This window comes from Sarcophilus harrisii, chromosome X (genome assembly GCF_902635505.1).
Source record: "Sarcophilus harrisii chromosome X, mSarHar1.11, whole genome shotgun sequence".
Taxonomy (NCBI): Eukaryota; Metazoa; Chordata; class Mammalia; order Dasyuromorphia; family Dasyuridae; genus Sarcophilus; species Sarcophilus harrisii.
In genome coordinates, this window is record NC_045432.1 from 79,229,504 (window position 1) to 79,257,419 (window position 27,916).

General features: G+C 53.3%; 2 protein-coding genes across 2 annotated transcripts; both read left to right on the top strand.

The window, feature by feature from the left end:
- The first annotated feature begins 270 nt into the window (after nt 1–270).
- BMP15 (bone morphogenetic protein 15) lies at nt 271–5,139 on the top strand. Its single transcript, XM_031944654.1, has 2 exons — nt 271–797; nt 4,156–5,139. The coding sequence occupies exons 1-2, from the start codon at nt 491–493 to the stop codon at nt 4,986–4,988; spliced, it is 1,140 nt and encodes a 379-aa protein (XP_031800514.1). The 5' UTR covers nt 271–490; the 3' UTR covers nt 4,989–5,139.
- Nucleotides 5,140–8,986: 3,847 nt separating this feature from the next.
- LOC111721628 (liver-expressed antimicrobial peptide 2-like) lies at nt 8,987–15,828 on the top strand. Its single transcript, XM_023507132.2, has 3 exons — nt 8,987–9,117; nt 13,363–13,559; nt 14,479–15,828. Exons 1-3 carry the CDS (start codon nt 9,061–9,063, stop codon nt 14,513–14,515), a joined length of 291 nt encoding a protein of 96 aa, XP_023362900.1. The 5' UTR covers nt 8,987–9,060; the 3' UTR covers nt 14,516–15,828.
- Nucleotides 15,829–27,916: the final 12,088 nt, after the last annotated feature.

Sequence of the window (27,916 nt, forward strand, 5' to 3'; positions counted from 1 at the left end):
GGCTCCGGACCTGGAGCCTGGGGTGGGGTGCCTTGCCCCTTTAGGGGGAGAAGTGAGGGGGCAGTAGCCTTATTTTGAATCTAGAAGGAGCTGGCTGCCGGCCCCCAGCCCGCCCTCAGGGAGCTCTCCCCTGACAGCCTCCCTAGGGCAACAGCTGTTAGTCTGGGAGAAGGGTCACGGGCTTTCTGGAGGGGGAGCCAACCACGGGCCTCCTCCTGCCACGGCCCCTCCCTCCTCCCCCTCCAGCTGGATCATAAAGAGTCTGGGGGCCAGAAGTAGAATCACCTGAGTGGGGCGGGGCAGAGAGTGCGGGCGCCTTGCGGGCTCCCCTGTGGGCTCCCCTGTGGCCCCTTCCAGGGCACTTGGGCCTGGCAGGGCTGAAGCCCTTACCCCCCCCCAGTCCAGCCGCCCGCCAGTTGAGGTTCTGACGTGCCCGGGGTGTCCCCGCAGATCCCCGCCCCCCCTTTTCCCGTCCCTGGATCCCCCTGGCATGGGCTGGCCCCTGTGGACGCTGCTCCTGGCCCTGGGGCTGAGTTCCCCCGTGGGTGCTCACGCCCGGGGCACTGTGACACCGGCCCAGGTGCCCACGCTGCTGCCCCTGGTTAAGGCGCTTCTGCGAGAAGGCCCCGGGAGACCCCCCAGATGGCCATCAAGCCTGGGGCGGCCAGAGCAGTACATGCTGGAGCTGTACCGGCAGAATGCCGACCCACAGGGGCACCCACGCGGGAACCGTGTCTTCAGCGCCAACATCGTGAGGCTGGTGAGGCCGGCGGGCCGCCACGTGCTGCCCCCCCAAGGTGAGTGGGGCAGGAGCGGAGGCAGGGGCCAGCAAACCAGAATGAACCCTCTTATGGAGGAGGAAACTGAGGCATGGGAGGCTCGGGGAGGCGCTAAGCCTAGGCACCTTCCCTCCTCTCTTGCTTTTCTTCTTTCCTCACCCCCCACTTCCCCCCCCCACCTCCCCCCCCCCCCCCCCCCCCGCCCCCGCCCCCCCCCCCCCCACCCGTCTGAGGGCTCCGGGGCCAATACGTGAGTCATCCCTTTCCCTGCAGCCGGGAGGGAGGGAGACCGGCCTGCCACTTCCCAGCTGAGGCGCCCCACCCTGCTCCTGGAAACCCTGGATGAGGTCAGGGAAGAGAGGGCCCCTCCCTCCTTCCCCCACGGGGCCTGAGTAGGGCTCCCTTCCCCCCGGGGCCCCAAGTTGCAGTGGGGGGGAGGTAATGAAGGGTGTCCAGTTAAAAGGCCCGGCCCCGTAAGGCAGGGGTTTAGTGTGCTCAAGGCGATTGACGTGGGCTCCCTCCATTCCCTTGGACCTCCGTTTGCCCATCTGTAAAATGGGAGGGAAACTGCCTGTACCATCTACTTTACCTCCCAGGGTGGCTCAGAGCAAGACAGTACATCCCAAAGCTTTCGAATTTTAAAGCACTTTATGAGAGTTCTCTTGGGCAGGAACCACCAGCTTTGGGCCCACGTCCTCGGACCAGGAAGCCCCGCTTCCCCTTCCGGCTGCCAGCTGCCCAGAGACAGACCTGGTTTTAGAGATCCCTAAGCGCTGGCCAGCTGACAAACGAGTAGCCCAAAGTCATGCTGAAGCTGACTTTGCTCAAACACTGTTTAAGTACCTACCTTGTGCCGTCACCAGTGGGCCCTCGAGAAGCTCCCTCCGGCCAAATGGGGCCGGGAAGCCTCCGGAGGGAGGGAGGCTGAGAAATGCTAAGGGCACTCATATTCTCCGTTATTTGCTCTCGGCCTTCATTGCTCTGAGCTTCAGAGTAGGAACGCTTTCCTTTTGGGGCCCCGGACCCCTTCCCAGAAGAAGGTTTTCTAAGCCTCCAACACAAGGGCAAGGGATTCTATTGAAATCCGGTGGCTAAAAACGATTGGGCAAAAGCAAGTCCCTGGAGGCCAGCTTCATTCAGAACTGCAGGAGACCTTGAGGGCCCCCCGCACCCCTGAACTTCAGCCCCGGGGCCTCAGGAAGAGGAGGAGGTGGAGGAGGGAAGCCAAGTTCACCTGGGTAGCCCTCGGCCTCCCACCCCGGCAGCCTCCGGAGGCCAGCCACACCTGTGCTTGCAAACGCCCCCAGCTGCAGCCAATTAGTGCACGCTGGCTTGAATTGGGCCGAGGGTGCTTCCGGGACAGGAAGGGGCCTGCGGGCCCCTCGGGAAGGTCAAGCTGGCCGATGGATGAGTCCGAACCGGGGCGAGACTCCCTGTATGGGGCCTCTGCCCTTGTGGGGCACCCTGGGTAGGAGGGTGGGGGAGGTCCCCCGGGTGCACCAGGCTCATCCTAGTTCCGCGCCTTGGGCCCAGGGATGTCCGAGCTCCCTCCGAGTTCTTATCTCGGCCCGAGACCTTCCCCTGGCTCAGCCACTTGGTGTCAGGGCAGCCTCGGGCTTGGTGGAAAGCTGGCCTCTTGCCCTGCGCTCCCAGGGAGTGGGTGTGGAGAAATCTGGCTGCCTGGGGCTCCAGCTGAGGGAGGCTGGGAGGAGGCTGCCAAGGAGAACTTCAGGCCTGGGGAGAGGCGGCCAGAGGAATGGAGGAAGTGAGGGGCCACTGTGGGAGGGGGAGGGATAGCGCAGCAGAGGAAGGGTGGAGGCAGGAAGGGGGAAGATGCTTGGGAGTGGAGGTGAGTCACCCCTTCCAGAAAGGGAGAGCAGTGTGGCTTCAGGTTGTTACCGTGTGGCCGTTGTGACCCGTCCCCAAAGGCACTTCCTGTCCTGACAGTTGTACGGTTGTGGTCCTGGCGGTTACAAACACACAATGAGCTTTTACAAAAGTGCCTACTACGTGCTAGGAACTGGGGAAGTAGAGTCTGTCCTTAAGGAGCTGAGCCTACTAGGGGGAAATAAACTGTGCCCAAAGGATAGGAGAGGCAGGAACAGGTGGAGGACTCGCAAAGGGCCTAGTGGAACCTGTCGAAGGAGCCCAGGGACTGGAAGAGGTAGAGGGGAGAACGGAGTATGGCCCAGGCCTGGAGGCTCACCAGTACAGAAACATGGCAGGGAGGGAGGGCTGATCTCTTCTGTAAGGAACCCGAAATGTGGCTATGTTGTAAAACCCATGAAGGGGAACCACACAAAGGACAGGGAAGGATGGCTGGAGTTCAAGAGCTGAACCGCAGGCCTTGGGTTCTAGGCCCGAACTCTAGGGAACCTCTTCCCTTTCCAAGCTTGGGAATGGCACGGTTTAGAAATTCCAGAATCTGGGCTTAAGGAAAGTCACTTGGGCAGTTCCCCAAGTAGGTCAGGTGAGGGTCCGATGGAGGGTCTGAGCTTAGGGTGGTGGCTCTCGTGGAGGGATTGGTGGGAGGAAGGAAAGCGGATAACAGAAGATCGGCCAACTGCAGCTAAGAAGGGGAGCGAAAGGAAGACGGAGCCTTCTTAGGCTGACTTGGAGTCGGGGGACTCCTGTTGATGAAACCCAACTGAAGGAGAGCGCTATTGTTTTTCCGCACAGGCTGTGTTTCTTCCCCAGGTCTCAGGGAAGCCCCAATCTCTTGCAGCCTTTAGGTTTGCCAAGGCATTTGTGCCCATCGTCTCGGTTTTACAAATGAGGGAAGTGGTACCATAGGAAGAGCAGGTGGGCTTGGGGCGACAGGAGCTAGGTTTGGATCCTGGAACTTTTGGGGTGAGCTGTTTAACTTCTCTGGCCCTTAGTTTGCCCCCATTCTGCAAGATGAGCAATTTCCATCTCCAGGCTCCAAGCCTTTGTATTAGCCGCTCTCTGGCTTGGCAGGCCCTCCTCCCTTTCCTCACAGAATCCTTGATCTTTCTTCTATGTTCTGGTCACGTCTTCCATCACTACCCGGTTCCCACCGATCTCTTCTTCCTCAAATGATGTCCTGTTCCGCTCCATATGTACGTTATCGGATTCCAGCCACCCCCCCCCCCCCAAGTAGAATGGAAGTTTCTGGAGGGCCTGGCTCGTTCTGTGGGGCCCAACACAGACGGGAGTTTGATAACACTCATTGACTTGGGCTGTTGTTGACCAGCCTTTGAAGGGAAAGGGAATCCCCCCCTCCCCACAGTGATACTTGGTGCTGCCAAGGAAAAAGGCCTCATGGAGCCTGGTCGGGTGGGCTGGGAGGGGCAACACCCCGTAGGAGGTTGAAGTCTGACTTTCTGTTGTTGCCTCCTTGATTCTCTCCCTGCAGGGCCCTGGTATATACAAACCCTTGACTTCCTGCTTCAACCAAACCACAAAGTGGACCAGCTATTGAGGGCTGCCATTACCTACTGCCCTAGTCTCCACCTGTCTCGCTCCCATTTTTCCTGCCACGTGGAACCCTGGGCCCCTGAGAGCACCATCCTGCCAGGAGGAGGTTCGCCGAGTCTCATTTTGCCCGAGACCTGGGCGGAGATGGATCTCACTAATTACGTTCGGCATCAGGTCTGGCCTCAGAAGGGGAGGGGGGTCCTTCGCATCCAGGTCAGGTGTCGGCAGCGAGAGAGGACGAAAGTTGGCCTTGGGTGGAGGCAGGCGTTGGCCTCCGACACTGCTTTTCTGGTTCTGTATCTCAACAATACCTTTAAGGACGTGCCACGAATCGGGCCACAAGAATCTCTAGCGGAGGACCCTGGGGGAATGGATCCCCTGGCCCTGGCCCTGACCCGGCAGGTCCGTCAGGTGGGCCCCGTGAGACCCGAGATGCCTCGCCGCTCGCAGGAGCAGACCCACTGTGCTCTCTACCCTTTCCAGGTCAGCTTCTCCCAGCTGGGCTGGGACAGCTGGGTCATCGCCCCTCGCCGGTACAACCTCAACTACTGCAAGGGGACCTGCCCGTGGATGCTACACTCTGGCCTCCACTCGCCCAACCACGCCATCATTCAGAACCTTATCAACACCATGGTGGACAGGAGTATCCCCCGGTCCTCGTGCGTACCTTACAAGTACACGCCCATCAGCGTCCTGCTGATTGAGGCCAGTGGCAGCATCCTGTACAAAGAATTTGAAGACATGATTGCCGAGTCCTGTACCTGCAGGTGAGCATGGAAGCCAGGAGGTTCCTGCTTGCTCGTTGCCATCAATCTCAAAAAGCAGTGCTCCCTTCACTGATCCCTGGACTCTGTTCCAGTCTTCACCCTGCCAGGCACGGTCATTCTTCTTATATTTTTTCTGCTCACCTCACTTATTCCCACGATGGATCGAAAAACTAAACCCAGGCTTGAGCCTGGCTAATACCTAATATCTTGGGACACAATTCCTTTGGGAGTCCTGCTTCCTCTTGCTTCCTGTTGATGAGAAGCCATCTTGCTTGAAGAATCCTCGGGACTGGTACGGTAGAAGTAGCTGGGCAACGCGGCCCAGAGCTCCGGAGTCAAAGCCGCCAGACTTGGCAAGAATGCAGATCTGCTGAGGGGATGAGGCAGGAAGTCCATGTTTTTAAGCCCCCTCCTCCCCCCCCCCCGCCCTCCAGGGGAGGAGGTGGGGTTCTTGACACTCACGGCTCTTGTATCTGTTCTGGACCATCAGCTTTTGCTTTGACCCTGGCTGGGCCTTCCTTAGCTGCTGCCTGGGCCCTTGTGGTCCTTTCCTTTCTCATCCAGGATGTAAAAAGAAGTGGGCTGAAGGGAGAATTCCTGGTTTGACTTGGGATTGATTGTTTATAGGGTTCACTTCTCTCCAACCCATGTCTACTTGGGGCGGGGTGGGGGGGGAGAAGGAAAGAACAATTCAATTATTTCCTTGCATCTTTTTTAAAAAAAAAAAAAATGTCTAGGACAGAAAGCTTCATTGAATATTTTATGTGCAAGTAAAGTCAGTCCACTGGGTGCTAGCCTTGGGAAGGGTGGAGGGCTGGGGGTGGGACACTTCAGGATGGGGTGGAAGACCCCTTGTGCTGGGCCAAGGTGGAGGGCATGCAGTCCTGGAGACTCCCTGTAAATTTTAAACTTTATTAAGGCCAAGGGCCATGGCTGTAACCCTGGCACTTCCTTAAAGTTCTGACACCACTTGGGCTGGGTTGGAGGGGCCTGCTTGAAGCGGGGCCCTTGTATACAAGGCCCCGTCTCAAGCAGGCCCCTTGTACACAGATTGGGGAGGAGAGCCAGGGGGAGGCACTGCCTGTAACAGGTGGCCTAATTTTTTGACAGTAAATATTCAAAGAAGAATTTTCTATTTTTATGCTGTAATAAATTAACTTTTGCATGAGAAAAGGTTGAACTTTCTTGACTTGGGAGTTGGCGGCGGCGGCCAGTTGGTGGGGGGGAGGCCTTTGTCTCTATTAGCCTTCAAGTGACTCTGGTGACCCAGCCTAGGCAGAACTGTACTGATTTTTTTTTTTGAGGGGGCAGGAAAAGTGGAGGCCCTGGTTCAGATTTGCAAACCAAATCTAAATTGATTTGGTTCAGTCCAGCTGGCAGGGATGAGCACAGATGGTCACGGTGGGCCCATGAAAAGAAAAAAGTCCCTCGTTTCAGAGGATCCCTGCCACTGATGGAGAATTGAACCCCCCCCCTTCCCATCAGGCATGTCGGAAAAGAGGGCAAGGGGTCTGTGAGGGATGAGAGCCACATCCTAGAAAGGGCCAAGGCTAATGCCAGGCTTGGAAGGGGGTAGGTAGGCTTGGGCCCATGGCTCCCGCAAGGTAACTAGAGGTTCCTGGGCTTTCAAGTCAACAAATGGCAAGACCCTAACCATGTGCCATGTATACAAAGACAGGAAATAGTCATTGCCCTTAAGGAGTTCATGCTGAGCCAAGCAGGTCCCAGTGCTAGCTTGCCAACTATGGTGACCTGGGTTCAAATGCCTCTACCTCCTTACTAACAGCCATGTGATCTGAGCCACCATGTCCTCATGCAACATAAGGGGATGGAACCCGGATGCCTTCAGAGGTCCCTCTAGGCTGATCTGCTCCCTGATCCTCTAAAGGCGGATCCAAGCGAGCGTACTTTAGGCTAGGCTGAGACTTCGTGGTACCAAAAGCCTGGAAGCCCAGTGGGTGCCCGTCAGTGAAGAGAAGGAACAGAAAAGAGGGGGAGACTGCTCTGAATGGATGCAGAGGAAAGGGAAGAAAACCCGGCAGACTGTCTGCACGATGACATCCATTAGGAAAGGAGCCAACCCCAAGTTGAAGAGAGAAGAAAATGTGGGAGGGGGTTCTCTAGGTGCAGATCTCGTGGGAGATGGTGGAAATAAAGCCCCAAACCTGGCATCGGATCCCAGTTTGGCCATGGCCCACCTCTCTCATCTTGGGCGAGTCACTCGGCTCCTTTGAGTTCATTTGTTCTTCTGTAAGTTACAAATCGGGGGAACTGGGGGGGGGGGGGGGGTCTCAACAGAGTAGGGTTTGGAATGGGGATGAGGTGGGGTGAGGGGCACATGGTACAGACCACGAATGCCGTCCGTGGCACGTCGAGCTGTACAAAAGGTGTCCGATGGGCTGTAGTCAGTGGATTGGGGAGCCATCTGTTGGCTTTTTTTCCCATGACCCTGTCTCAAATCTGAGCTGATGTGTTTCTGGTGGAGCTCGTTAGCGTTGGGGCATGGGCGCTGCACAGTGCGGGTGTCTGTTCTGAACCGGGGCTGAAGTTGGGAAACAAAATCCAGTGAGTGCCACCAGAAAAGCCTCCACTTCACCACGTATTTGATTTTTGGTCAGGGTGTTCAGAAACCTTTTACAGCTGCCAAATTTTTGCCACCTCTCATGGGGTCCCAACTCGGAGTTTAAGAAGCTTTGATCTGTCATTGCCTTGAGACAACAACGGAACCCGCGGGTGCAGAGGAGATCACCAAGGAAGGTGATGTGAAGAGAGGAGAAAAGAGGCCCAGGAAGAGGAGAAGGGGACATCTCGGACCAAAGGGCAGGAGCCATGACAAGGAGAAGAGCCACCGCTTCCTCAGAGACTGGAGCAAAGGAGGGGTGGGGAGAAATGTTGGGGAGTTTGGAGGTCTGAAATAAGGGAGTTTGCAGCAGGGAACTCTGGGGCCCAGGAAGGGGGAGTTTGGGATCGTGTTAAATTCCTGGATGCGACCCTATAGAGACCAAGCACGTGTGTTAGAGCTAGACTGAGTCTCAAGGAGGCAGAGAAGAAGGGACCACTACCCCCCAAAAAGGACTGAGCCACAAGAGCCCCTTGCTGTGGAAGGTTCCCGGAAAGGAGCAAGAGATAGCTCTGGAACGGCGAGCAAGGGAGCTGGGATGTGGGGAGCACGCTTGGCTCTTGTCAGCCAACAAGAGGAGGAGCCAAGGATAGAACCAGATGGGGGGATGGGGGCAGGGCTCCCCGGAGGTTGACTGTAGAAACCCCCGATGCCTTTCTGAGGCAGTTTGAACCACAGGGTGTTATGAATCTGGAACCATGTCAGTGACTGGGGAGGATGGCACTTACGGAGGCAAGGGGGAGAGATGGCCAACCCCAGTGTTTCCGACTTTCATTGCCTGTGGGGTAAGATAAAAGGAGCCTGGCTTTCATGGGAGCCCGAGTCCCCCGGCCCATTTCTGGAGACTAGAGCAGAAGGACATCTAATCTAATATTCTCCCAGGAAGTCTGGGTTTGAGCAAAATGAGCCAAATTCTGAGGCTTCCCAGGGAAACTACGGGGAGGGGGAAGATGAACTGGGGGGGGGGTGGTTTGAGAAGCTCCCAAGATTGCATCGTGTCCATGAAAAACTCAGAGCCCGAGTCACACAAAGGCAATTCTGGAAATCCTAGGGTACATCAAGGCATAAAGATATTCTGAGTCTTACGATCCCGTAGCCCCTTCTGGCTAGTGAGGGTCTTTGTCCCAAGACTGGATCTTGGCCCAGGCCACCGGAGGGCTCGGTGTGCCTGCCCATGCTTAGCTCAGCAATCTGAAGGCCAAGCTGGAGTGTGGTCAATACCCCAGAAACGGGAGGGCCGGGGAAAAGACTGAGAGGTGAGGACGGGCTGCTGGCAGGGCAGGGGTGAGAGATTGCCCAACATCGGCGATGTCTCAAATATTTGAACATGTCCTGCAACCTGGTGGGGGCTGGGCTGAGCCACCTATATGAAGGAGGAGGACCGGGTCCTGGGACCGCAGAAGGCCAGAGCAGAGACGGGCGGCACTGCCAGTGATCCAGCCTGGGCCGTCTGACCATGAAGAGGCTGCTCTTGGTGGTCTCTGTGCTGTTCCTGCTTCTACCTGGGCAGCAGGTGGGTCTGATTTGGGGGAATCGGAGAATGGCAGGGCTGCCAGGGATGTCGAAGGCCGTCAAGTCCGACCACCCAATTTCCAGAGAAGGAAACTGAGGGCTAGGTAGGAAAACTTAGGGCAACAGAGTGGCAGAGCAAGGAGTAAAGAATTGTCAGTCTAACTTTCCTGCCTCATTGCAAAGAGAGAACCGAGGACCCGACAGGCCCCAGCCAAACAGAAGCAAAGAGCTCTTGGAGCCTCCTCCAGACACCCCCACCAAGCCCAGGGCACCAATAGGCACTTCTTGTGAGGAACTCGCACAGTGTTTTCATATCCAGAAGTCTCCAAATGACCATTTACACTCATTTAAAAGTTTTACACACCAGAGACAGCACAATGGAGGTGGCTTTGGAGTTTGGGGACCTGGGTTCAAATTTCACCTTAGACGCTCACTAGCTCAGTGAGCCTGGGAACCTCAGTCCCTCTTGCCATATGGAAAACAGTGGTCACATGTTACACACAAGATGTGTTTTGCAAACCTTAAAGCAAGACGTTAGGCCAAATTATGATTATTCTTGCCACCTTTTTGTTTGGTCTGGACCTGGCATTTCTTCGGTGGGGGAACTCCTGGTGTGGACTTCTCTCCACTGATACAGAGAGATAAGCCTCCGCTTCCCAGTGGCTCTCTCAGTGGACCACTGAGAGCTAAGCCAACTTGGCCATGGTCTGCCAAGTTAGGATGTGGCTTGGACCCGGGCCTTCCTGCCTCCAGGCCAGCTCCTCTCCCTTTCATTTTCAATAGTATCATGGTTAGATCATCAAGGTGCTCTTAGGAATGCCCCCTCATCCTCTCAGCCAAATGAACAAACCTAAGGTGCAGCAACGGGGGCTGCTCACTAGCCCCTAGTCATCACATCTTTAGTGGAGAAACAAGGGAGGATGGGATTGGAGGGGTCACCTGCTGGATAGGTGATACCATAGGAAGAAGTCATGTCCAAGGCAAGAACCTGAAGGAGTGGGGGGTGGAGCCCCTCTACCACAACTTGTCCCGGGCTTCACAAAGCTCCTGGTTGGGCAATGGGGCTGGGATAATGATACCTGTGGGCAGCTTGAGCAAGCGGCTTCCTGAACTTGGCTCCGTTCCCGGGTCCCGGAGGGAAAGAACGCGCTTGTTAAAAGCGCACTTGTCAATGCTTGGCCTTTGGAGTATTTTTTTATGAGAGTCTAATCCTTGAGGGAGAGGTTCTGTTTGAAAATGATTTCGAGAGTGCAGATTGAACAGCTCCCAGAGAATTCGGGAGCCTCACTTTCTGCAAAAGCCTTGGGCTCAGAAATCCAGGCATTCGCGGTTCTCTCGGAGCCCAACAAGTCCTAGACAAACCTAAAGCCAAAAGAGCCTTGCACCTGGAGGCTTCCTAATCATTTCACCTTCATCACAGAAGGACTGGAGGCCTGCCCACTTCCTCACAGTGGGAGCGGGTGGCTGCCCACTTCCTCACAGAGGGACCAAGTGGCTACCCACTTCCTTACGGAGGGACCGGGTGGCTGCCCACTTCCTCACAGAGGAACCAGGTGGCTGCCCACTTCCTTACGGAGGGACCGGGTGGCTGCCCACTTCCTCACAAAAGGACTGAGGGTCTGCCCATGGTTTGGGGGGGAACCCTCACCAGGAACTAGCATAGAGCCTTTCTTGCACATTATAGGAGCTGCTATAAGTGAACTAACCTTTCTAAGCCCTCTGGGAGATACAGAGGCATAGGACTGGGTCTCTACCTTCAAGAAACTTACAATCTAAAAATACGCCAACTTTAAGGGGAGAGTACGACAGATGGTCAGCTTTCTTAACTTCAGATATGCAGAACCTCAAGCCAGAATCATTTAAGAATTGTCAGAAACCCATAATCTCTAAGGACGAAGGGACCTCTGACCCAAATGGCAAATCTGAACACCCAACAGGGACGGCTAGGTGACCCAGTGGATAGAGTCCTGGGCTTGGACTCCAGAAGGTTTGCATTTAAATCCAGCCTCAAATACTTCCTAGCTGTGTGACCCTAAGCAAGTCACATCACTGTTTGCTTCACTTTCTCCTTTGTAAAATGAGCCGGCTCAAGAAATAGCAAGTCACTCCAGGATCTCGGTTTTAAAAAAACCCAAGGTGGGTCACAAAGAATCGGACAAGAGTGAGATCACTGGACAACTGCCTCCCTTGTGGACTCTGGATGATCCAAAAGGACTCGGCGACAAGATGAGTGCACCTAGGGTCATAATAGGTGTGTTGAACCAGTCAGCTCATTTTCACAGTTCTTTCAGGAAAACTGGGACCAGACACCCAGAGGGTTTGAACTGGTCACTTTCTGCAGCTCTTCCTCCCTCCCACCCCCCACACCCCCCAAAAAAACCAACCATTCACCTTCAGGACAATTTGTGCTAGAAAAATTGTGACAATAACTCAAATATTGGTCCCAAATTGGTCCCAACTGACCCCAATCTTGCCTTCTCCAGACTCGGCATCCCCAGCCTCTTCACCTGATAACTGTACAACTCAGTTTCCACAAAGAGCCAGACTCTGTAGCAAAGGAGTCACAGGGAGATTAGGCAAAGCCCTGCTGGATTCTGGGCTGGTTCCACTTCCCGAGGAGGGGGAGCACCCCTGGCGTCCTTGCTTGCCTTTGTGGTAGATAGCCTCTTCTCTTCCTCCTCTTCCCTTTCCTCCTCTTCTTCATCCCTTTTCTTTTTCCTCTCCCTCCCTCTCCTTTTCCTCCTCCTCCCTTTCTTCCTCCTCTTCCCCTTTCCTTTCCTCCTTCTCCTCTCCCCATGCTTTTCTTCCTCCTCTTCCTCCCTCTTCTCCTCCTCTTCCCCCTTTTCTTTCCTCCTCCTTCTTTCCCGCATTCTTTTCTTCCTCCCTTCCTCCTCCCTCTCCTCTTCTTCCCCCTTTCCTTTCCTTTCCTCCTCCTCCTTTCCCCTATTCTTTCCTTTCTTCTCCTCCTTTTCCTCCTCCTCCTCTTCCTCTCCCCCATTCTCTTCCTCCTCCTCCATCTCCAACTTCAGTTCGTCTCCAAGTTCCCATGGATTGTGTCTACCCCCAGCAAAGCTGGAGCATCCCCCCAACTCTGTGGCCTCCTCAGTCGGGGGGGCCTTGACAGGCCTGCTGCTGGCAGCCGGGGGATGGCTCCTGGCCAGGGGAGCCGCCCTCCCTCCCTCCCTTTTCCTTCCGTTTCTCTTTCAGTTTGGAACAAGCCTTCCCGGGGCCTGGGAGGCAGCGGCTTGGGGAACGGGAGAGGCCGGGCAGAGGCTCTGCAGCCCCGGGTCGAGGCACAGACTTCACTAACGGCTTTCTGAGGGGAGGGGTCTGCTGGTTTCTCCCTTGAGTCCCATTTTTGACAGATGACTTGCGATGGGGGGAGGTCACCCAACTGGTTAGTGGCAGAGACCGAGCTTGGACCCAGGGCTCCAGCAGACTTGTTTCTCTCCCACTGTGCCAGACAGAGAGTGGAGGGGGGGGGGAACAGAGACTCCAGGCTGCTGCCCAGCTGTGGGAGACAGAGGATTGAGTGTTCAAGTCTGCTGGGGGGGGGGGGCAAAGACTGGGGGGGGGCCTGGCGGGTGGCAGGTGAGGCAGGCTGAGGAATTCACCCGGGGTGTGGCTGCCTAGCTCCCCAAGTGCTGAGCTCACTTAGCTGGTGGGGCCCTCTGCATTTCTACGCCCTGGGGCAAAGGCCCCATCACCCCACCCAAATTTTGGCTTTGACAGACTTATAAAGCCTCTCTCCATCCACTGAACAATCCTGCAGTCATGACTGTCAGCACGGATTCCAAATCCAGGAGGAAACACCATAATAGGAAAACATGGAATAGCAGTGGGAACCGGCCCAGTTTGGTGCCTCTTTCCTCCTCAAGCCCTTTCCATCCACAATCTCTCCTCTGAGGACACCCCCCCCCCCTACCGCCAGAACATTTAGAGGCCATCAACCACCACTGAAAGCCAAAGGAAAGAAGTCATTTCACAGGCACTGAGAGGACCTTTGCAGCTCAGTGTGCGGTCCACAGGCCCCCGGCCCACTCCTGGGAAATGTGAATGGTTGCGGCCGGACTCGGCACCGGGCAGTTTCCCGTCTGTTTCCTTGGGTGCTCAAGGGTCCAACTGTCCGTCCCTGTCATAAAGCTTAGTCCTTTTCTAAATTCTTATTCTAATTTTGTTCTAAAATGAGACCAAAAAAGCCTTTTTTTGCAACACGTACCCCGTTGGGACTGCCTTGTGATTGCAGGTGGCAGCAAGTCCCACGAGGGACAAAGGGGCATCTGAACACGGGGCCAAGGTGGAAACTTTGACCGGGGCCGCTTCTCCAGGGCTGCCCCTGCTTCATCGGGTGGCCCGGATGACCCCATTCTGGAGGTCGCTGAGCTACAAGCCTTCCCATGCCCACTGCTTATGGGACCTGGAGTGTATCAGCCAATACTGCAGGTGAGTGGTTTCAGCCTCGAGGAATGGTGGGGGATGAGAAAGTGGGCCCAGATCCATCTATATTTGAAGTCACGGCTGCCCAGCCTTGCTGTCCAAGCCTTTGAGAGCCCATGGTCTCCAGGCCAGGTGGGCTTTGCTGGGTACTTCATAGACTTGCACATAAACCTTGCACGGGGTCCACATTAACTTGCTAGGGAATCGTGCCAAGTAGTGCCCCTGGCACCAAGTGGGCACTGCAGCAAACAACGGGGGGCACTGGGTGGCAGTTATCTTGGGAGCTGTCCCAAAAAGGGGCAGGCAGCTATGGGAAATGGGAGCATTTCCTCCTGAGAGCTTTGAGCACAGACTTCAAGCAGTGAGGAAAGCAAGAAGCTAGTGTAGACCCACAGGAGATCCCAGGAAGCATCTCAGGGGACAGAGAGTGATCCAGTTTGGCTAAAGCATAATATGTGTGCAGGGGAACTGACTTCAAGTTCCATATGATCTTGGACAAATTACTTTTCTTCTCTAGGATTGTGTCCGTCCAAATGACCTCTGATCCCAAGGCTGCTTGGGACTTGGTTCTGCTCAGTTGGTAACAGGGAGTCATTAAAGGTGTTTAAGCAGAGGAGTAATGTAACCTGATGGGAAATTATTTTGGCAGCGGCATGGAAGAACAGCTTGGAGGAAAGGCCTTCCTTTGCCAGTCATGTAGTCAGCTTAGTTCTTTTCCAAATTCTTATTCTAACTTTGTTCTAAAACAAGGCCAAAGAAAGCCATTTTTGCAAGACATCCTCCGCTGGGCCTCGGAGACCATTGCCGTAGTGCAGGCAGCTGGGACGGAGGGTACAGTTTAGATGATCCTGAGCCCCAGTTCTGAGGCTCTTAGGTACGAAGGCTTCTCAGGGGGCCCAGTTCACTCTTGGGTTTTTCTTGACAGGAATGGCTTCTGCTCAAAACCCCATTTGGAATCCTGAAGCTGTGGAAGCTGAGACTACTTAAGCACCGGAAGCCACCTGAGCCGTCTCCCCCAACCTCGCCCCCCCTTCATTTGTGGGGTCTGAGCATCTTCTCCCTGCTTTGCTTCAGTGTGTGAGAAATATGCCTTTTCCTAAGCTTTTGGAACAGAGGGGCAATCACGCCCATTCCCTTTGCCCCCTTGCCGCCCAGTCTGATCCCTGCCCCTGGAAAAAGCCCGCAGTCCCTATTTGGAGAGGCCTAATGGCAAAAATGCCTTTCTGTGTTGGGCTTTGTCCTGAAGTAGACAGCTTCCAGCCAATGAGGTACGAATAACTAGGCTGTGGTACCCAGGCCCTTGTCCTAGAGCGCTGAGATTGAGAGAGTAATGGCTGCCTTTGCTCTCCTTTGATAGTGTAGAAACAACTGAACTTAGCATCTGATTAATAAGAATAATTAGTGAAAAATCCGAAGCTACCAGTTGATATAAGGCCTCCCCTCACTAGCTATGCCCAAGGTGATTGCTCCCCCTGGCCCCAACTTCCCTCATTGTGATTTCCTCAGAAATAGGTGCAGGGAATCCCAAGGGCTCAGTACATGATGAGTCTTTGTCTCTCCATTTGGGGTAGCGCCCCCCAGGGGGCTTTGTGCCCCAGCAGAGCTCCCTCCCACAAATAAATTTGTCACAAAAGCTTGATTTGAGGTACTTGTCCAGGTTGCTTGTTTTGGGCACCAAAAGAACCCTATTAGGGAGGAGCCCGGGACCCTGGGGGGGGGGGAGGTTTACTGCTGCCTCTAGAGATCCCAAGATAATTCATATGGGAGAGGGGAGGGGAACCCTGGTATGTGCCTACTGCTGACTGGTCAGTGAAGGAGAAGGAAGGGATTTGGGAAGAGAGTCACCCGTAAATTGTCCCCTGCCGCCAAGGCAAAGCCCAGCCCGACTTCCATCACCCTGCTACCCAGGCTGTTCTCTGCCCATCTCCAATGGTCCCGAATGAGCATTGTAAAAGGTCGTTTCTTTTATGGGAGGGGGAGGTAGGTGATTTTTCCCAGACTGCATTGCCTTAGGGATTTCTTCGAGGGATGGTCTGAAGGCAACATCTCATCATATTCTGTTTCCCTGACCCAAGAGAAAGATTCAACGGGTGCTTATGAGCCTGTGAGTGGTTTAGATCATATGTGGGCAAAGATGTACCAGCTCTGTTCCTTCCTGGCCCAAATTGTGTGAATGAGCTAGCCCTTAGAGACCTATGGCCTTCGCTGTGACCTTGTTCTTCTCTGTGATGTGCTCAGGTGGGAGGATGCTGAATAAAGTCTGCCATGAACTTTATACATGTTGTCTCCCTGGGGCCCAACTGTGCCTGCCCGGGGGTGGAGGGGTGTCCTGCCGCTCTCCTGGCTCTGTGGCCCAGAACAAGGTCCCCAATAACAACGCCTGGACCCCCCATCTCCTGCAGGCCTTAATGTTCCTAAGGATCTGTGGCTCTGGGATGTTCCCTCCATGGATCCAGATCTCGGTCCATCCCTTCCTGCCTTACCCAGACCCAGCCATGTCCTCCCAGCAGCAAGTCCACCCAAAACAGTGGCTTCCCTCACACACTCCTGACGTCAGGAGAATGCCAACGGTCCCGCCATCCCCTGGCACGCCCTCTCGACAGTCCATCTTGCTCTTCGGTGACACGTGTCCCTGCATCCCATTAGACTGCTACCCCAGAAGAAGCCCTGGCTTGTAATGTGCTGTAGTGTCCTCCTGCTCACTCCGTATATATGGGGGGGGGGGCACTGTATACTTTACAGCCCAGAGAGTGAGAACAGTTACTATAATAATCTCTGATCAGTAGGGTGTCCCCAAGACATGCTGCCCATTCCTGCCACTGCTAGAGATGCCCCCTTTGAGTTGAGTTTGTTTTCAGGGTGCCCCTGCTTAGGAGGGGACACGAAGGCCCACTACCATGCTAGCTAACTATAATTTACAGGGAAGTAGAGCCCTTAGGGGTGGGCCTTGGGGGAAGGGTCATGAGGGACAGCCCTGAGATGCCAAGCCGGGCTGCTGGCACTGCCAGGGTAGCCAGAGAATAGCTCCTGGAAAAGGTCAGCAAGCCTCAAAGTTAGAGCAGAAGGGTCCCTGTGAGGCTGTCTAGTCCAACCTGGGGCAAGGGGAATGGAGGCCCTGGGAAGAGGATGTGGCTTGAGCCAGAGACCATCAGAGCCGAGATCAGGGAGCAATTCTTCAGTTCCTAGCAACGTCGCTGCCTCGGCTACACTAGCTGCCAACGTTATCCTTTCGAGGCCCAGCTCGGAGAGGGCCGGGTACCCTACGGAAGAGCTAACTCCACACACCAGGAAGGTCCAAAGGACCAGCAATGCAAGACTTAAATCCTCTTCACTGCATCTCAGCAAAACCCAGGGTGTTCACAGGGCAAGGAGACCTTGGCAGTCACCTGTCCTGGGTGCTGCCCAGGGTGAAGGTGCCCTGACTGCCTAAAACACACTTAAGAAGGCTCTTCTGATTGGAAACTCCAGTCTCGCGGTGCTCCCTGCTGTGCTTCCACCAAAATCACTTTCTTGTCCCATAGCTTGCAAATGTATTGATTAAGCACTGATTGTGTGCCAAGTATTGTGGATATAAAGAAAGGCAAACCTGCCGATCCTGGCCTTCGAGGGTCTCCCCTCCCAGTGGGGGAAGAGAGAGAAGTGATGGAGGTGCCAGGGCCACGGCAACAGCACGGAAAGGAGATGGGTGGCTTGGCGGTGCCGGGGCCACGGCAATGACATGGCTCAGAATTGTCCAACCTGCCATCTGGAGAAGGAGGAGAGAAGGCAGCCGGTCGTCCCCCGACGCTGGCCAGCAGAGGGATTGTTGCTGGGGGATAAACGGATCCCGATTCCTAGCATGGAAATGCTTAGCCCCAGCCTTAGAGGCCACATTTCCTCCTCATCCATCTCTCAGCTTCCCGCATTCAGTAGGCATCAATGACTTCCTGTAGTCAGGTCCATTTTGCATCCTGTTGACACATATGTCTTTCCCAGATACTAGTTCATTATGTCAACTTCTTCCTGCTCAAAACCCAGCAAATGCTCCCTCTTCCCTGCAACAAAAAGTCCAATATCCTATGAGACTTTCGGGCTGCTCTCTCTGTATAACCCTGTGGCCTTTTACTCCCAAACGCAGAGTCTAAAATCCAGCTCAGACCATGACCTTCCCTCACTGTAGAAGCTGCAGGGACTCCCCAGCACCCCTGGGATAAAACATGTTCTTTTTAACATTTAAGCTTCTTCACGATGACTCCAAGCCATGTTTCCTGACAGCTGATCTGTTTTTCTCATCCATGTACCCTCTGGTCCAGCTGAGGGACTCCTCGGGCCTCCCTGACCATCCCCCGGGGTGCCGCCTTAGTACAGGCTGGACGCCCATCCCTGGAACACTCTCCCCTCATCTCTTTCCCCCTTTAGAGCTTAGCACTAGCACTCCTCCCAAACAGGGTCTTTCTTGCCCTTCCTACCTCTGAGTGCTCTGGCTCTCAAATGACTATTTCTCGATATATATACAAGCTGTGCCTCCCCTTCAGTAGGACAGAAGCTCCCGAGGGCGGGAACTGTTTTGCTTTTGCCTTTTAATCTTCAATACCTACCACAGGGCCCTGCACAAAGGCCACCACGTCCTTCAGTTGAATTTCTCTGCCAACCAAGTGTCCCAAAAAGCTATCATTTTAAGCCTAGGCCTCCACATACTGATGCCGTGCTCCCCAGTCAAGTCCCTTCCTGCTGTCCATGCTACAGTCTGAGCCTCAGCTCTTTGAGACCCCCCCCCTACATTTTCAAGTCCAGTGCCATACAGCCCTCTGGCATTCAAGCGTCCGCAGGCTGGCGTTAAAACCTTACACGAGAGAATACCGACTACGAGTACTTAGAAATGAGCGACTACAATATCTCCTACCTAATTCTCCCTCCCCAAACCCCAGCATATCGCTGAGCTCCCTTCACTTCTGTTGAACCCGCAGGGACTCTGCTGCTTCAGATGTCATGCTCTGATCTCTGTTGCTTGCCCTTCTGGAGAGAGAAGTCCCGGGCCTGTGGTCTATGAATTATAGTGGATCAATTCAGCAATGGGCTCTGGCCTTTGCAAATCCCTTTCCAGGACACTGGTTAAGGGAATCCTTTCAGATTGTGTCCCACTGGATCACAAACCCAACTACCTCCTCTCATGTTAGCATTGGGCTGATTTCTCCAGGCAGTGACTGATCTTACCAAAGGGCCAGATCCAGCCAGGATCTTGGGAGTTTGCTGCAGGGCCTCCTGAGTGGCCCTGCTGGCAAGGACCCCTGCTTGCCCAAGAATCCTTTCTGTGAGATTGCCAAGAAGGAGATTGCCCTCCTAAAGCTGCCCATTGCTCCTTCCACCAGGGCTTCTTCATTCTTCTGGAGTTATAGACCCCACTTCTTGGGCAGATAGGCTGGGGGGAAAGCCTAGAGCCCTCCTTCTCAGAATGCTTTTAAAATTCAAATATTCCAAATGCATAGGAATATGAGGATTAAGAGTAGGAAACAATAGGTTAGTGAAAATAACGGAGTAGTTTTTTTTTTCTTTTCAGGGTCCTGGATCCTTTTAAATCTAACCATAGTCCCCTTCAAGTTAGGTTAGGTCCATGGGCCCCTGGTTAAGAACCCCTGTTCCACTTATACCTCTAGATCTATGGCCAGCTCCATGCCTCCAGCTACAGGAGCTCAGATCAGTACTTCTAAACAGTGGGTCAAACAGATAGAGACTATATTTGAACCTAGAAAAGACTTTAGTGGTCACTTAGTCTAGCTCCTTCCCTTTACGGGTGAAGAAACTGAGGCTGAGAGACTTGTATATAGCAGAGCTGGAGTCAAACGCCTCTTTGATTGGCTGACACCAGGCCATCCTTGTTGCCAGCTTCCCAGCCAACATAGCTGCCTATCCAGAAGACCTCCATTTCCCTAAAATGTCATAGTAAGGTGGTGGCAACCTCAGCCCCGGGCCTTCTACATCTCTGCCTTAGAGTAGGATCCTGTGGTGAGTGCTTTGGAACTCTGGGAAGATTCTTGAATTTCTAGTGACCCTCCCTTTTCCTTAGAGAGGTGGGGAGGGTGTTAGGGGGCAATTAGCCAAAGTAGACAAAAATATCTGATTAATCGCTTCTGAGGTTTTTTTTAGGTCCTGCCAGACTTACGTCCTTCTTTGTGTCTCCTCTGGAGGCTTCTCGCAGTTCTTCTTTCACCAACTCCCTAAGACCTCAAGAGAGAGCCCTGTGCCAGCTTCTCTGGAGTCTGTCCCTTCCTGAACCTGGGATCACTCCTCCCTCTCTGAGACTGTCAGGAAAACCAAAAACAGTGGGCAAGGAACACTCTGAGGCTAGACACAGGGCCATGTTTTCATAGAAAGAGCACTGGCCTGGGAGTCTAGAGACCTGCCTTTTGGCCTGCCTCTGTCACTGATTAGTTGCCCAACTTAGCCTGTCATTTCACCTCAGGCCTCAGTGTTCCCATCTAAATAACAGGGATAGAAGTATTTGTGAGGGAATGCCAAAGGAGGAGAAGAGGGGCTGGAGCCAAAGAGCAAAGAGGCCCAGAACCACAGCCAAGAGGGGAAAACCTACACCTGGCTCTTTGCTGGCATTGTGAGTCATGTGGGCTGTGCGGGTCCAGGGGCCAGAGCTGGACCCTCTAACAACCCTATCTGCTTGGGGAGATCTCAGTCCTAGGATGTCAATACAAGTCACCAGCAACTGGGAGGTTCCCAGAGAACAGCAGCCATCTGGCTCCCCAGAAGCACATTTGCAAGAGGAAGAACGCCTCCAGTTTGAGGACATACAAGCCTGTCCTTTGGCTTTTCTCTTTCCTATTTAATTCGGTGCTGGCAAAGGTCACATACAGGTATGTGTGTGTGTGTGTGTGTGTGTGTGTGTGTATATATATATATATATGCAGGCGTATGTGTGTGGCATATGGGTATGAGTGTGAATATGGGTGTGTTGGGCTGTGTGTGAAAAGGCCACGCGTCCAGCTTTGGCTTCTGTACTTACGGTTCCCAAATTCACATGCCACGTCACACTTTCCTAGGATTGTTAGTCACATAGGAGAGGAGGTAATACAGAGACAGGAAGGGAGCGTCCAAGCAGTATAAAGGAAGTGGTCCTCCAGTGGGAGCCCAGAAGTCCCAGGCTCGTGCCTTGGGCCCCCAGGGGCCTGCTCTGCATGTGGGGGTGAGTTGTTTTGTTTGGTCAACTCCGATTGGCAGGTAGACGAGAGAAGGGGTGGGATGGAGTTCTCCCTCAAGGTGACTGTGGGCACATTTTGCTCTCTCTGGTCGAGGTCAGCAGGCAGGGGTCACTCACTACCTGCAGATTCGGTTCAAACTACAGTCTTGTTAAAATCATGTGAGATGGCTCCTGTCCTTGGGGCATGCTCAGTAAGGCTCCCGAGCATGGTGACAATGTTATGTTATTCCCTGAGGAACTGCTAGGCAAAATGTCCCTGCTGTTTCTCCTCGTCACTTTAGACTACTTCTCTCTGTCTGAGGTAAAAGTGTGTTTTGGCCCACACTCCAGACTTCCTTGAGGTAGGCTGGATGGAAAAGCTTGCTTGCTTTCACACTTCACTGCATGTCTCCTTCTTCAGCCAGGCTGCTGGCTCCCAAGGTTTTGTCCCTCAAGAAGGGAGTCAACTGAGATCCTTGGGGAGCCAGTTCCCCTAACCGGGCACACTATCTGGGCTTCCTTGTTCTAAAATCTTTATTCTGGTGGAAGCTACTCCCTTCCTCTTATTACTGGGAACCCTAATGAGTAGCAAAAGCAGCAAGGTCAGTTAACTCCATGATGACTTATCTCCCAGATAGGTTACCAATGGTTTGATCCAAAGACTGAGAGGTATCAGATGAGTGAAAGGGTAGCGAAGGCTATTCTGGATCTATGGGGAAGAACATGAGCAAAGGCTCAAAGATGGCCACGTACCTTACACGTGTGAGGGGAGGAGACTGGCTTGCGGCCAATGGATAGTCAATATCTCTCTCTTGTTCCCCAACACAGCTGGGTTTTGGGCCATCATTTGGACCTTAAAAACCAGGCAGATGCTTTCCCTGGAGTGGGGAAGAAGAAGAAATGCTATAAACCTCAAAATAAGGAGAAGAGTTAGTACCAGTGGCCACCGGGTGTTCTCCCCACCCAGCCACCACGTGGCCACAAATACATGTTGCCACCTCTGTTTCTGTCCTTGTGTGTATTCTCTTTGTGAACTTTGAAAGATTGGGACAGTTACCACAGGCCCAGCAGCTATATGTAGCCCAGCAACTGTGGTGCATTGTTAGCCACAGCAACTGAGCCTGATGAGAAACTTGCCCTGAAGATCAATCTGCTTGATCTGGCCCTGCAATGAATTGACCTGGAAATCAAGACACTATGTCCTGCAGCCAAAGGAATAGTTCCTCCACTGGCTACTTTATACCCCCAAAAGAATGGGATGTGACAAATGTTGGCAGTCACCAACAGCTTTATATCTGAGCCCACTCTGCCCAGCAACCAAGGTCGGCTGTAGGCTTGGTATATTTTGGGGATTTGGCTCTGGCCCATATCTTTCTCCCAAAATACCCCTTTACAAAAGTACAAACCAAACCAAACCAGACAAGGGAAAGTATAGGGCTGCAAAAGGAGCCATTGTAACTTTTTGAAGAGAGGGAAAGATCTGATATAATCATCTTTTTATGTTTTCCATGGTAGACTGGACTCTACATCAGAAAATACAGAAAAGAATATTCTTCTACTATCAATACAATAATGATTATTTATTTGGCAAATGGGCCACGGATGTTGTTTGAAATAAAAACATTAGTACTATCATATGCGCTATCATGGTCAAGTGTGTGGCCACAAGGGGGCCTGGGTGAAGAGTTTCCAGACCAAAGGCTTAGGGGGTTGGGGCACAGCGGACAGGGTACCATCCAGGGAGCTGCCCCAGACAACCCACAATCCTTTCTGGCTTCCTAAGCCTTGAGCATTGATGGAGGGACACGACAGTAGCTCTTGTGCATGGACACTAGGCCTAGTCGTTTGGTCTTGGTCGGCCCGGAAAGATTCTCGGCCCCAGATGAAGGGAAAGCCATGAGTCGATCTAATTTCTCAGTGATTCACTGGCCACCAAGTGAAGGTAATTTAGGAGGCTGGTAAAGTATTTGGAACTACTCTGTGGTTCATGGTTCTGACAGCTTAGCTTTGGTAGTACTTAGTCACAAAACAAGGGCAGCACGCCAGTGTTCTAGCCTGGCTGAAAGGTGGCCGAGGAAACCAGAATCTGGGCTGGCACTAGGTAACGAGGACGGGACAATCCGAGCTTATCCTTAGGGCACCCAAATTTAAAGGGCACACTGGCAGCACTGCCCAAGTAACTGAATTTAGCACCTAATTGTCCAGAATAATTAGTTACAGAGGAAGCTACCAAAAGGTGCCTTTCTTTGCCACAGTGGCCACACCCCAGCTCCCAGCAATCACCTCTTCAGAAACAGCCTTGGGGATGCCAGGCAGGGCTCCGACTGATACATTCTGGGGCACGCCAGGACTTGGTTCTGGGCCCCTATGGATGTCTGTCTGTAAGGTACAGAAGGGGGAATCAAAGACCCAAGAAGTTAACTGGTCTTAGCCGGTGAGAAATCTGCCCAGATGGGATTTAGGGCCTGCTCCCCTAAAATAGCATCTTCCCTGGCTGGCACCCTGACTGGGTGCTGGCTCAACTTCTGCCATTAGCAAGCCAGGCCTGGGGGTTAAGGCTGCAAGTCTCTCTGCTTTCCTGGTTGAAATGCAAACACTCTTGGGTACTCCACAATTGAACCCTTAGCATCTTAGCCTGAATTCTTTTAGCATATTCCCTTTCAGGCCTTTAGGGAACGTCATTCCCTCTAAATAAGGCAAACTGAGGGACTGGGACAGTAACGACTCAAGTTTTGGGGACTCCCCAGCTAGCCTTGATGGTCCCCAAAAATAAGAAAAGGAGAGTCCTTTCAGCTCACTCTCCTCATTTGACAGATCAAGAAACTGAGACCTAAGGAAGGGAAGAAACTTGTGCTTGATGAGGGCCTAGGATCATGGTAGATTGAGAAGGGAGGGCCCCTAGAGATCATCTAGGGCTAGTCTGACATTTCATTTTCCGGATGAGGAAACTGAGACCCAGAGAAGTGACTCGTCATGCTATGGTTCCCAGCTAAAGCTCCCAACTTCTTTTTTCTCACACTGCCCCATCTTTGCCCGTGCCCTGGGAGTGGGGCAGAGGTCCTGGGGAAAGAAGCCCAAAGGGTGTGGCCATCTGGGACTGAGGAAACTGTATGTGCATGCGTGTGCACATGTGTGTGAGCATATGTGTGTGCTTGTATGTGTTGGGGGGGTGGCAGAGAAAGCACCTTCACTGGATCCTGCCAAGGGCCGGCCCTGATGAGGAAACTAGGAAAAAGGGGGTCATTGGCCTGAGCTGCAGCAGCCATTCCTGCCAGGGAACACTGGGAAGCAGGGAATTGAGCTCCCCATTTGTAGGGGCACAGGGCACAATCTCAGCAATTCTGCCTGCAGAGTCAGCAACAGCAAGAGCAAGGTCCAGGGGGCTGGTCTATGTGCCACTCTGGCATCCCCGGAGGCTGCTGGGCCAGAGGACATTCAGAGGAGACCTGCTGGCCCCACTAGACTGGCCTTGAGGGCCAGTCTAAGGAGGCAGTGTGGGGAAGGAGGGAGAGAGGCGGGCTCTAGGATAAGATCCAAGTGGCCAGGGCTTTCACCTCCTAACGACACGCCCAGCCAGACAATTCCCAGCATCCACCTGCATCTCTCTACTTTTCAGCCAAAGCCGCTTCTCCGTATGCATCATCTCCTCCAGATGATGAGGGCTCCTTAAGACAAGGGCTGTTTCTCCTTTGTCCCTCTTCTCTTCAGTACCTGGCACCTAGCTGGCACTTAGGAAAGATTTGTGGATGGAAACGACTTGTGTGGGAAATGAAAGAGCCAGGAAGGGCACAGGGAGGTGCCCAGTGCCTCCAGGAAGCAGAACCCTCTGGCCTGAACTCCTTCTCTCTTAGCCTCTTGGCCTTTTCTGTTCTACCACGATGAGACAAAGGGTTCCCTAATGTGACCCATGCCTGTCTGCCCACTCCATGATGTCGAGTCAATGGATTTCACATTAGAAGTCCTCAGTTCTGCCATTTTCTAGCTCCACGATGTGAACTCGGCCCTCAGTTTCTTCATGTAGCCACCGGAATGGTTGGGTTGGCCAATGGGGAACCCTTCTGCTCTCTGCCTTTCTGATCACAGGTGGAAGGCTGAGTCCTCTCCAAATGTAAGCCCCTCACAGGCTCAAGGCTGGCAGAGAAACGACTGTTGGCAAGGAGTCAACCCAGGATTAGATGGCAGGAGTCCTGGGTTCTAATCCCAGCTCCAGTGCTTATATTTGTCTATCCCTCCATCTAATCTTTAGCCTCTCCCCACCTAATGATCGCCTCTTCTTTTGTTTGGATGCCCTCCACACCCTCACTGTCCACTTCTCTGAATGATCCATGACCTCTCAGCTGCCAAACTCAGGGACCTTTCCTCAGTCCTCGTCCTTCTCGACCTCCCTGTGGCCTCTGACACTGCTGACCATTCTCTTCTCCCAGATGTTTCTGGATCACCACTTGCTCTCCTCCTACCTGTCCAACTGCTCTTTCCCAGTTTCCTTTGCTGCTCTTCATTAAAACCAAGCCTGGTAACATGAGGGTCCCCAGGGCTCTGTCTTTGGGCCCTCTTCTCTCATCCCTGTTCTCACTTAGTGATCTCAGCAGCTGCCATAGCATCAATAAGCATCAGACCTCCAGGCCTGTACCACCCACTGCCTCTTGGACATCTCAAACTGGATCGCAGCAGATGTCTCGAGCTCAACATGTCCCCTCGAACTCCTCCTCTTCTCAATTTCCCTATTGCTGGGGAGGCCCCCTCATGGACCCAAGCCTTGGGGTAATCCCTCAATTCCTCTCTTGCACTCACCTCTCCACCCCTGCCCCATAGACAATCTGTTGTCATATACTGTCATGTCTACCTACACCAGATCTCCTGTGGACATGCCCTCCTTTCTACTTAGCCAGGTGCCACCCCACCACTTCATGCCTGAACCATCAAATAGCCCACTGGTTGGTCTCTCTGCCCCAAGTCTTCCCCCACTTTGGTTCATCTTCTACTCAGCTGCCAAAGTGGTTTTCCTAAAGCCAGACCCCTCACCTCCTTGGTATCAATAAACTGGGCCAGTTCCCTATCACTTCCAGGTTGAAATAGAAAGTCCTTTCTTCTGCATTTCCCTCTTTTTCTGGTCTGGCTCCTTCCTATCCTTGCAGTCTCCTTAGCTCTCACTCCTCACCATGGGACACTTCTTTCCCCACCTCCATACTTTTGCTCTGGCTGTTCCCAGGCCAGGAATTCTCTCCCTGCTCATTGCCACCCCCGACTTCCTTCAAGGCTCAGCTCAAAATTTTCTTCTTCAGGAGTCCTCTCCCAGGCCTCCATGCTAATGCCTTTCTAGCTGAGATTACCCTCCCTCCACTCTTTTCAGATCTCGGTCACACACTGTCGTTTGCACATTTTCTTCCTCTTGACATGTCAGCTCCTTGACGGCAGGGACTATGTTTTCTATCCCCCATCTGTCGCACAATTACCAGAACACAGTAGGTGCTCACTAGATGCTTGCTGACTTGCCTTGCTGACCCTCCAATTTTATAATGAAGACATTGAGACTCATCATCAACAAGACCCTGGACCCAAGGGGCAGCTCAGAACTCAGAACATGGGCTTCCTGCTCTTTCGGCTGTGGTAACTGCCTCTTTACTAAATGGCCTCAGGAGCCCCAAGATCCTCCTTGCTTGTTCCCAGGATACCCATGTCATGGAGCCAAAGGGGCAAGCTAGACCCCAGGAGAGCGTGAGAGAACCCAAGAGCAGCCACCACCCTTTCTAGGGTCCCGTCTCATTTAAGCCTCACAACAACTCTGTCAAGGGGTCAGTCAAGACCTGATTGTCTCCATTTTCCTGCTGAGGTTCAGAGAAGAGCCAGGATTTGCCCAGAATCACGCAGCTGAGAACTCGAGAATTCCCCAATCCAAGTCCAGAGCTCCCAGCTTGCCCCACCGGCCCCAAACTTAGTCCATGTTCTACCCCTGGCAAATCGGGTGACTCTGGCTGAGACATTTTCTCCCTAGGGGGATTAGGGGAGGAAGGGGATGGGATCTGATAATTATGAAGAGCCCTTCCATCTCAGAAAATGAAGGATGTTTTGATTTTCTCTCAAGAGAGAAGATGCTTCTTATTTGTTTGTGAGATCTCAGCGGACTTGGACATGCCTGGATCCAGGTGGGCATCTTGGCAGGAGGGATGCGGCACCCACCTAACTCCCACGATTCCCAGCTACTTTTGCCATTTGGAATGAGCCCTTTTTGATTAGAGACAGACTGATATACTCATGTGACCTCAAGCAACCCTTGCCTTCTCTGAGCCTCTATTTCTCTCTCTGTAAATGAGGAGAGTAGACCACGTGGTCTCCTGTGAGCTCTCTTTCAGCCATATATTGCCGCCCCCTGCCCCGCTTGCTTCCACGGCCTGGCCCCCGGCCCCATTTCTCGTTCTGTGTGTCAAGGTCCACTTGCTTCGTGACAATACTTTGGAGTCTGGATGAGTTGTCTGCACAATAAATATTGGAACAGTGATAGTTGTGGTCCCTGAAATTTGTACTTGAGCCATTCCCACGAAAAACAGATTTTTTCTCCCAAACTTGGCTATCAAAAAGTACAGTGCACCTCTCCTTGCCTGGCCCCAAGTTCAAGCCCCTCCAGCCAAACACAGCTTGACCTCCACTGAGCAGTGAGGAACAGGGACACGGACAGGGCCCGGGTGCCAACCTCTACGTATCCTTGCACAACATTTCTTCTCGATCTCTTCTAGGAAGGGGCTTCCCGATAGCCACCCAAAGTATGTGGGAAGTCTTGTTCACCATAAAGTAAGACCTGAGACCAACACGGGTACGATGCAATAAAGTACAAACCTATCAGGCCATTGCCTCTGGTCTTGGAAATCCTCCTAAGTGTCACCAAACGGTTTTCAGGCAGTTTTCCCCTCCCCAATTAGAAGCACTGGGGCTGGGGCTGAGTTTGGGGTTGGGACTAGGGCTGAGCTTGGGGCTAGTGTTGGGTCTGGGACTGGGGCTGAGCTTAGGGCTGGGGCCCATTGCTGGGTCTCTGGGAGCTCTCACTCTGTTCTCTTCTTCATGTCCCTGCACACCTGTGGCCAGAAGCAAGGCAGCCTGGGTATCAGGTGGTTCCCAAAGTGTATTTGCTCAGCCAGCCACTCGTGGGTCTTTGAGCTTCAGAAGCCGGTGGGCGGAAGGAAGCCTTCTAAGTCTTGTGTAGCTA

Excerpts from the sequence above, each read along its gene's own strand:
- BMP15 (XM_031944654.1), top strand. The coding sequence starts at position 491 with ATGGGCTGGCCCCTGTGGACGCTGCTCCTGGCCCTGGGGCTGAGTTCC. Across the intron at positions 798-4,155 it reads CCACGTGCTGCCCCCCCAAG|GGCCCTGGTATATACAAACC; the intron begins GTGAGTGGGGCA and ends CTCTCCCTGCAG.
- LOC111721628 (XM_023507132.2), top strand. The coding sequence starts at position 9,061 with ATGAAGAGGCTGCTCTTGGTGGTCTCTGTGCTGTTCCTGCTTCTACCT. Across the intron at positions 9,118-13,362 it reads TGCTTCTACCTGGGCAGCAG|GTGGCAGCAAGTCCCACGAG; the intron begins GTGGGTCTGATT and ends TTGTGATTGCAG. Across the intron at positions 13,560-14,478 it reads TGTATCAGCCAATACTGCAG|GAATGGCTTCTGCTCAAAAC; the intron begins GTGAGTGGTTTC and ends TTTTCTTGACAG.